Source organism: Arachis hypogaea, chromosome 16, assembly GCF_003086295.3.
Source record: "Arachis hypogaea cultivar Tifrunner chromosome 16, arahy.Tifrunner.gnm2.J5K5, whole genome shotgun sequence".
NCBI lineage: Eukaryota > Viridiplantae > Streptophyta > Magnoliopsida > Fabales > Fabaceae > Arachis > Arachis hypogaea.
Window position 1 is genome coordinate 141,440,530 of NC_092051.1, and position 10,566 is coordinate 141,451,095.

General features: G+C 39.3%; 1 protein-coding gene across 1 annotated transcript; it reads right to left on the bottom strand.

Annotated features, from left to right (window-relative positions):
* Positions 1 to 892: 892 nt before the first annotated feature.
* LOC140180291 (protein MAIN-LIKE 1-like) lies at positions 893 to 1,615 on the bottom strand. The gene has a single exon (XM_072220751.1). It carries the CDS (start codon positions 1,613 to 1,615, stop codon positions 893 to 895), a length of 723 nt encoding a protein of 240 aa, XP_072076852.1.
* Between the last annotated feature and the right edge of the window lie 8,951 nt (positions 1,616 to 10,566).

The following is a 10,566-nucleotide window of genomic DNA, read 5'->3' on the forward strand; positions in this document are numbered from 1 at the left end:
GTGACTTTGTATGACCGGGATAACTCCGAGTTCACCGTAGCCGAGACCACCCCGACGGGCTCTTTCTCATTAGGTACCTACAGAGTATCGCTTGCATCCAGGACCTGTGACTGCGGGTACTTCCAGGCACTTCATTTTCCGTTCCAGCACGCACTTGCATGCTGCGCCTACTCACGGGTTACCTGGTGCTCTTATGTTCACAGCGTGTATCAGATTAGTTCAGTGTTCCGTGTGTACCATATGGGATTCACACCGCCGATACCGGAGGGATTCTGGCCACCTTACGACGGGCCAACCGTGATCCCGGACCCTGCCAAGAGGCGGGCAAGAGAGGGTCGTCCGAGATCCACTAGGATACGGACGAACATGGACGAGGCAGATCCGAATCGGCCAAAGAGGTGTGGCCTTTGTCGCCAACCCGGACACACCCGCAGGAGTTGCCCACAGCTTGGAGGACCGTCTCACACGAGGGGCCAGTTGTAGCGATCTTGTTATTGTTAGTGTTTATTGATTTTATTTTTCCTGTAACTTGTTATTTAAGATGATTTGTGTTATCTGTTTATCCTTTTACCTTCTAGTAATGAAAAAGTTGCATCTGAATTTGAATTTGGTTAGAAATCCCATGACTGCAAAAGTTGATAACTACAGTGTCATATGATTCAATGATAATACATAGTCACTAATCCACTAGGTAAATAACAGATTTTTAAGTACAATAAAATGAGCATACAACAAGGAAAAATAGCTCTAAAGTAAATCATCTAAAATACATGAGTGAACCCTAACGTCCAAAATACATGAAATGTAAATCATCTAAACAAGTGGGAGCCTGTCCCACAACGACGGGGAACCCGTGGCCTCTGACCTCTGCGGATGAACGGCTCCTCATCCTCTATCTCATCTGCGTCCTCATGCGGGGTAGGCTGTGCGGGTGGCGTAAAATGGAGTGGTGCGGCAGACGGCCCGGCGACAGACTGTGATGCAGCGGTGTAAACCGAGGAAATCGCCAGAAAATCCATGACTGAAGTAGCTGAAGTGGGCCCGCTAGCTTGATAACATTTCTGTTCGCCACACGGCACATGCACCGGTACAACCATGCCAGTGCTGCAGAACCCCAGCTGTAGGTCCCCATCTCCTCCAGCCTAGCTACAAACGGAAGCCATCTGATGTGAACGCGGTTACCCGACTTGTCCGCAAAAAGCTGCGTGCCCAACAACATCATGATGTACGCACGGGCATAACGACGCACAGTATCCTCATCAGCTCTCTCCGGGCACTCACCAAACGTCTCCTGAAACCAGCTGCAGTTGACCGCGTACTTCTGAACCTGGCTAGGAGGAGGTACCACTCCAAACAACTCCTCGAACCAAACCCAGGCTGGACGGCCACCCTCGATGTATATATGGAACTCTGATAGGCAGCCGCTGACGTAACGCCCGTCCACTGGCAAACCCAGCTGGTATGCCACGTCCTGCAGTGTGATAGTGCACTCTCCGAACGGCATATGAAACGTGTGAGTCTCCGGACGCCATCGCTCAACAAACGCACTCACAAGGGCCTCGTCCAACCGGAACCATCTATCGTTCAACCTTGCAAGATGGTAAAGACCAGCCATCTACAGGTACGGAACGTATCTGTCATCCAGGACCATGCCCTGCTGCCGCCGCATGCTCCTGATGCATCGCTGAGGCTGCGGAAGAAATGAACCACATTCTTAGAACCAGCTTAATTACCGGTGACAAACATAATCAACACGATAATTGATAAACCAAAAAATCTTACTATGTATAGCCGCTTAAAAATACCAAGAACGAGAACCATTTGCATAAGAAACTTAAATTAGAAACCCCCATAGGCTACTGACATGAAAGATCTAACATTATAAAACCACAACTAAACCGCCTACATAAACCACTACTAGAAACCATTAACGTAAACCGTTAACGTAAACCGCTTACATAAACCACATACATAAACCAGTAACATAATCCACTAACATAAACCACTAACATAAACCACTAAGATAAACCACCAACATAAACCACTAACAAAAACCACTAACGTAAACCGTTAACGTAAACCGCTTACATAAACCACATACATAAACCACATACATAAACCACTAACATAAACCACTAACATAAACCACTAACATAAACCACTAACATAAACCACCAACATAAACCGCTAACAAAAACCACAAACGTAAACCGTTAACGTAAACCGCTTACATAAACCACATACCTAAACCACTAAGATAAACCACTAACATAAACCACTAAGATAAACCACTAAGATAAACCACCAACATAAATCACTTACAAAAACCACTAACATAAACCATTTACAGAAATCACTAACATAAACCACTAAAATAAACCACCAACTAAACCAATATCTTACTCGCATGCCAAACCACAAACTCACATGTACCGGTAAAACAAAGTTATTTCCGTACTAACCTCTTCGTTGATGACCCCAGCTATATGGGCGACTCCGTCCAAGCGATATAACCGCGCCGGATCGTCTCCCATGAGCAGAATATTGCGTTCAGGTCTTTCGCGGAGAGAATCTGGGTCGTTTTCTCTGAGATTTGGTGGGGCAGGGGAAGGTGAGAATGGTTCGAATGAGGCTGATTCGAACTCCTTATATAGCCCATTCCCTAGTAATTCGAACCAGGGTGGTTCGAATTACATGAAGAACACATTTCCCCCTAATACGAACTGGAGTGGTTCGAATTACTTGCATATGTAGTTCGAACCAGTCTGGTTCGATTTACATTCAATTTTTTCTTCGAAATTCGAACTGGTCTGGTTCGAATTATTTGAGGATGAAGTTCGAACTACCCTGGTTCGAATTACATAAAAATATGATCTGGCTCATTGCTGTATCGATTTTCATTTTGGCTCATATAGGTAAATTTGGATTGATGTTGGTTTATTATAGTGTTTTGCCCTAAATTATATGCTTTAACAATGTCATCAATAATAAATACAAATTAAATAAAATACACGTCACACTAAAATAGTCTAAAAACTAATTATCAAAACATAGACAGACCTTCAAACAAACAAATTAATAAGTAAAATTACATGACAAAACACGAATAAATCTCTTTATATATGTAGTAGAGCACTCTAAATATTGTATTTGTTTTATTTTCCAAATAATTTTACCATGCTAATCACTCATATCATTATAATTTCACATACTCCTCTCATTCATCTCACTTTTATTACTATACACTTATATCTATGTAATCCACCTTATTCAATAATCAATAGATATTATTTATCACATTCATACTCTTTTATTCCTTTCTTGCCTTAAAATCACCGATATTCTTATACTTAACTCCAATATTTTAAACCAAATATTTTATTTGATAAATTTTATTTTTTAAGTTCCATTATTCCTAATATATACTTTTCTTTCCATTTAGTCCCTTTATTATATTCTTATTGTCAATAAAAATTATAATATCTTTTTCTTTTATCTATAATTCATCCAATAAAAATTGAAGTACTAATTTCATACTTATAATAATAGTCTCATCAAACGATTTTTTAATAATAATTTTTTTCTATAAAATACTTTATCATATCATGAAAATTTTTAAGATAATTACCAACAATAAAATTATTATATACTATTTAATAATCCTAATTTTAATTAAATGAAACATGAGGGATCACGATAATGATAAAAGGGTTGAAATTCTGTTCTCAAGCAACCTAGGTTAATATAAAGCATCTTTGTCTTATCTCTTAATTTTTGATGGTCTTTAAGTTTCAAAGGGGCAAGCGAATAAAATTAAATTCAACTCCGCCACTGTTAGATTGGAACTAAATCCAAAATTTATGAAATTTCCACAAGCACACGTGATCATTTATTGGTTACTATTATTTATAAGAAAAAAAATAAATAAAATAAATGGACAAACATATATATACTTTAACACGATTCTTTGAATTGTCCATAGAGAAGAAATTAAAAAAAATAATTACAAAAGCATTCTAAATAGCAAATCTTAAATTACTATGAAATAATAAAGATCAGCGTGAATATCAAATACAGACATATAGCATAATCAACATTTTAATGCATGTAAGCTAGTACAATGCTATGGAGCTGAAACTAATCAAATTGGTGGAGGATCAATCTTATCTGCACATTGTATGAGATTCTTGACACATTTTTCTTAAAAATTGAAAACACCACAATCATATCCACCATACATGTAGTTTAAAGACATTTCTTTCCATCTATCATCTGTGAAGTAAATTAAATTTGTTTCACACCCTAAACAAGCTTGAGCATTCATTGATACAGATTCATTAGCACCTAAAAATAGAACTTTATCATCTAAAGATTTTATTTTTTTTCTATTTGTTGTATCCAATATCAAGCTTATAAACAATAAAATATTTTGTTCTACAGGGACAAATCAATGGTTATGTATCCTCATATGATAAAAGATCTTCTTCTACTACCAACCCATCATCATTCACAAAATTCCTAATAAATCTTGTCATCAGCAAGATTTCTTCTTCAGATACCACTAAGTACAACTTTGTCGAAAATTTATCTCCAAAATAAGGCTTCTCCTCTTCATCACTTGGTTCCACAGTTGGTATTAGAAGAGTCAATCTTTCAAGAATTTGGCCACACACATCCCAAACTTCAATAAAACCATCTTGTGTCAAAGCAAAAAGATAATTGTTGCTGAACACAATATCACAATAAGATTGCTTATCATGAGAGATCTCAACCCAAGTTGTAGAATTGCAATAAGTAATCTTATAGTCGGAACCATATATGATGGTGGTGCACAAAATTGTGATCTCAGGCAACGGCGCCAAAAACTATGTACGCACGTCTTAATAAATCGTTTTTCATTCACAACTTCGATACAACTAACCAGCAAGTGCACTGGGTCGTCCAAGTAATAAAACCTTACGTGAGTAAGGGTCGATCCCACGGAGATTGTTGGTATGAAGCAAGCTATGGTCATCTTGTAAATCTCAGTCAGGTGGATAATAATTGATTATGGAGTTTTCGAAAATAAATAATAAATAGACATAAAATAAGAATAGAAATACTTATGTAATTCATTGGTTAGAATTTCAGATAAGCATATAGAGATGCTTCCGTTCCTCTGAACCTCTGCTTTCCTGCTGTCTTCATCCAATCAATCTTACTCCTTTCCATGGCTGGCTTTATGTAAGGACATCACCGTTGTCAATGGCTACTTTTTATCCTCTCTGAAAAATGGTCTGATGCGCTGTCACTGCATGGCTAATCGTCTAGAGGCATCACCATGGTCAATGGCTGCATCTTATCCTCTTGTGAAAATGGTCCAAATGCTCTGTCACGGCACGGCTAATCATCTGAGGTTCTCGATCATACTGGAATAGGATTCACCCTCCTTTTGCGTCTGTCACTACGCCCAGCACTCGCGAGTTTGAAGTTCGTCACAGTCATTCAATCCCAGAATCCTACTCGGAATACCACAGACAAGGTTTAGACTTTCCGGATTCTCATGAACCCCGCCATCAATCTAACTTATACCACGAAGATTTTGATTAAGAGATCCAAGAGATAATCATCCAATCTAAGGTGGAACGGAAGTGGTTGTCAAGCACGCGTTCGTGGGGGAATAATGATGATTGTCACGTTCATCACATTCATGTTGAAGTGCGAATGAATATCTTAGAAGCGGAATAAGTTGAATTGAATAGAAAAATAGTAGTACTTTGCATTAATCTTTGAGGAACAGCAGAGCTCCACACCTTAATCTATGGAGTGCAGAAACTCTACCGTTGAAAAATACATAAGTGAATATAGGGTAAGCATGGCCGAGTGGCCAGCCTCCCATGGAGGTCTAGAGATCTAAAAATGATCAAAAGATAATCCAAAGATGTCTAATATAATAGTAAAAAGTCCTATTTATACTAAACTAGTTACTAGGGTTTACAGAAGTAAGTAATTGATGCATAAATCCACTTTCGGGGCCCACTTGGTGTGTGCTTAGGCTGAGCTTGAAGTTTACACGTGCAGAGACTCTTTCTGGAGTTGAACGCCAGGTTGTAACGTGTTTCTGGCGTTCAACTCTGGTTTGTGACGTGTTTCTGGCGTTTAACTCCAGACAGCAGCATAGAACTGGCATTCAACGCCCTTTTACGTCATCTAAACTCGGCCAAAGTATGTACTATTATATATTGCTGGAAAGCCCTGCATGTCTACTTTCCAATGCAATTGGAAGCGCGCCATGTTGAGTTATGTAGCTCCAGAAAATCTACTTTGAGTGCAGGGAGGTCAGAATCCAACAGCATCAGCAGTCCTTTTTCAACATCTGAATCTGATTTTTGCTCAAGTCCCTCAATTTCAGCCAGAAAATACCTGAAATCACAGAAAAACACACAAACTCATAGTAAAATCTAGAAATGTGAATTTATCATAAAAATTAATAAAAACATCCCTAAAAGTAACTAGATCCTACTAAAAACATACTAAAAACAATGCCAAAAAGCGTATAAATTATCCGCTCATCACAGCACCAAACTTAAATTGTTGCTTGTCCCCAAGCAACTGAGAATTAAATAGGATAAAAAGAAGAGAATATACTATAAATTCTAAACTATCAATGAAACATAGCTCCAATCAGATGAGCGGGACTTGTAGCTTTTTTGCCTCTTGAATAGTTTTGGCATCTCACTTTATCCATTGAAGTTCAGAATGATTGGCATCTATAGGAACTCAGAGTTCAGATAGTGTTATTGATTCTCCTAGTTCAGTATGTTGATTCTTGAACACAGCTACTTTATGAGTCTTGGCCGTGGCCCTAAGCACTTTGTTTTCTAGTATTACCACCGGATACATAAATGCCACAAACACATAATTGGGTGAACCTTTTCAGATTGTGACTCAGCTTTGCTAAAGTCCCCAATTAGAGGTGTCCAGGGTTCTTAAGCACACTCTGTTTTTTCTTTGGACCTTGACTTTAACCGCTCAGTCTCAAGTTTTCACTTGACACCTTCATGCCACAAGCACATGGTTAGGGACAGCTTGGTTTAGCCGCTTAGGCCAGGATTTTATTCCTTTAGGCCCTCCTATCCACTGATGCTCAAAGCCTTGGGATCCTTTTTATTACCCTTGCCTTTTGGTTTTAAGGGTTATTGGCTTTTTGGTCTTGCCTCTTGGTTTTAAGAGCTTTTGGCTTTTTCTTTTTCCATTTTTTTTCGCCATTTTTTTTCTTTCTCTTTTTTTTTTCTGCAAGATTTTGTATTCACTGCTTTTTCTTGCTTCAAGAATCATTTTTATGATTTTTCATATTATCAAATAACATGTCTCCTTGTCATCATTCTTTCAAGAGCCAACATATTTAACATTCTTAAACAACAACTTCAAAAGACATATGCACTGTTCAAGCATACATTCAGAAAACAAAAAGTATTGTCACCACATCAAAATAATTAAACTAAGTTCAAGGATAAATTCGAAACTCATGTACTTCTTGTTCTTTTGTAATTAAAACATTTTTCATTTAAGAGAGGTGATGGATTCATAGGACATTCATAACTTTAAGACATAGTTACTAACTACTAATGATCATGTAATAAGACACAAACATAGATAAGCACTTAACATAGAGAAAACGAAAAACAGAAATTTTAAGAACAAGGAATGAGTCCACCTTAGTGATGGTGGCGTTTTCTCCTTGAGGAACCAATGATGTCCTTGAGCTCTTCTATGTCTCTTCCTTGTCTTTGTTGCTCCTCCCTCATTGCTCTTTGATCTTCTCTAATTTCATGGCGTATGATGGAGTGCTCTTGATGTTCCACCCTTAGTTGCTTCCAATAATTGTGTGGAGGAAAATGTATCCCCTGAGGTATCTCAGGGATCTCTTGATTTGCAGTCAAATGTTCTACCACTGAGCTATAGACCCTTGAGATGAATCTCTCCATCTCCTATGACTCGGAGTTGGAAGCTTTTGTCTTCCCTTTCCTCTTTCTAGAGGTTTCTCTGGCCTTAGGTACCATAAATGGTTATGGAAAAACAAAAAAAAGCTATGCTTTTACCACACCAAACTTAGAATATTGCTCGCCCTCAAGCAAAAGAAGAAAGAATAGTAGAAGAAGAAGAAGATATGAAGGAGATGGAGGGATGTGTGTATTCGGCTATATGGGTGGGCTTGGGTGGGAAAGAGATTTTGAATTTTGAAGGTAGGTGGAGTGTATGGATGTGAGTTGTGAATGGAAAACAGAAGGGATGATTATGAATGGAGAGAGAGGTTGATATAGGATTATGAGGAGGTAAGGTGAGGTGAGTGGAGGTATGTGGGGATCCTGTGGGGTCCACAGATCCTGAGGTGTCAAGAATTTGCATCCCTGCACCAATTAGGCATGTAAAACACCTTTGCATGCAATTCTGCGTTTAAACACCGAACTGATGCTTGTTCTGGGCGTTCAGCGCCCAGATGCAGCATATTTCTGGCGTTGAACGCCAGCCAGATGCTTGTTTCTGGCGTTCAGCGCCAGCTCTTCTTCACTGTGCATTTCTGGTATCTGAACGCCAGGATGCTGCTTGTTTCTGGCGTTCAACGCCAGAAACATGCTCTGTTCTGGCATTGAACGCCAGACAGATGCTCCTTACTGGCGTTTAAATGCCAATGAGATCCTCCTCCAGGGTGTGATTTTTCTTCTGTTATTTTTTATTCCGTTTTCAATTTTTATATTTATTTTGTGACTCCACATGATCATGAACCTAATAAAACATGAAAGAACAATAAAAATAAAATTAGATAAATAAAAATTGGGTTGCCTCCCAACAAGCGCTTCTTTAATGTCAATAGCTTGACAGTGGGCTCTCATGGAGCCTCACAGATGTTCAGAGCATTGTTGAGACTCCCCAACACCAAACTTAGAGTTTGGATATGGGAGTTCAACACCAAACTTAGAGTTTGGTTGTGGCCTCCCAACACCAAACTTAGAGTTTGACTGTGGGGGCTCTGGTTGACTCTGTTTTGAGAGAGGCTTACTGTGCCTCTTTTCCATGTTTACAGAAGGATGTCCTTGAGTTTTAAACTCAAGGGAGTCCTCATTCAATTGAAGGACTAATTCGCCTCTGTCAACATCAATCACAGCTCTTGCTGTGGCTAGGAAGGGTCTTTCAAGGATGATGGATTCATCCTCATCCTTCCCAGTATCTAGGACTATGAAATCAGCAGGGATGTAAAGGCCTTCAACCTTTACTAACACGTCCTCTACTTGTCCATAAGCCTGTTTTCTTGAATTGTCTGCCATCTCTAATGAGATTTTAGTAGCTTGCACCCCAAAGATTCCCAGTTTCTCTATTACAGAGAGGGGCATGAGGTTTATCCCTGAACCAAGGTCACACAGAGCCTTTTCAAAGATCATGGTGCCTATGGTACATGGTATTAGGAACTTCCCAGGATCCTGTTTCTTCTGAGGTAATGTCAGTTGATCCAGATCACTTAGTTCATTGGTGAACAAGGGAGGTTCATCTTCCCAAGTCTCAATACCAAATAATTTGGTATTTAGCTTCATGATTGCACCAAGGTACTTGGTAACTTGCTCCTTAGTAACATCCTCATTCTCTTCAGAAGATGAATACTCATCAGAGCTCATGAATGGCATAAGGAGGTTCAATAGAATCTCTATGGTCTCTAGATGAGTCTCAGATTCCTTTGGTTCCTCAGAGGGAAGCTCCTTATTAATCACTGGACGTCCTAGGAGGTCTTCTTTCTTGGGATTCACGTCCTCCTCCTCTTTTGTGGTTTCGGCCATGATGGTCATTTCAATGGCCTTGCACTCTCCTTTTGGATTTTCTTCTGTATTGCTTGGGAGAGTACTAAGAGGGATTTCAGTGACTCTTTTACTCAGCTGGCCCACTTGTGCTTCCAAATTTCTAATGGAGGACCTTGTTTCATTAATAAAACTCACAGTGGCCTTAGATAGATCAGAGACTAAGTTTGCTAAATTAGAAGTATTTTGTTCAGAGTTCTCTGTCTGTTGCTGAGTGGATGATGGAAAAGGCTTGCCATTGCTAAACCTGTTTCTTCCACCATTATTAAAGCCTTGTTGAGGCTTTTGATCCTTCCATGAGAGATTTGGATAATTTCTCCATGAGGGGTTATAGGTGTTTCCATAAGGTTCACCCATATAATTCACCTCTGCTATTGCAGGGTTCTCAGGATCATAGGCCTCTTCTTCAGAAGGCGCCTCTTGAGTACTGTTGGATGCAGCTTGCATTCCATTCAGACTCTGAGAAATCATATTGACTTGCTGAGTCAATAGTTTGTTCTGAGCCAATATGGCATTCAGAGTATCAATTTCAAGAACTCCCTTCTTCTGAGGCGTCCCATTACTCACAGGATTCCTCTCAGAAGTGTACATGAACTGGTTGTTAGCAACCATGTCAAATGAGTTCTTGAGCTTCTGTAGGTGTTTTCTTTAGGTGAATGGATCCACCTGCAGAATCCAATGACATCTTAGCTAATTCAGACAGACCATCATAGAATATATCCAGGATGGTCCATTCTGA

Coding starts and splice junctions, on each gene's coding strand:
- LOC140180291 (XM_072220751.1), bottom strand. CDS start 1,615: ATGGCTGGTCTTTACCATCTTGCAAGGTTGAACGATAGATGGTTCCGG.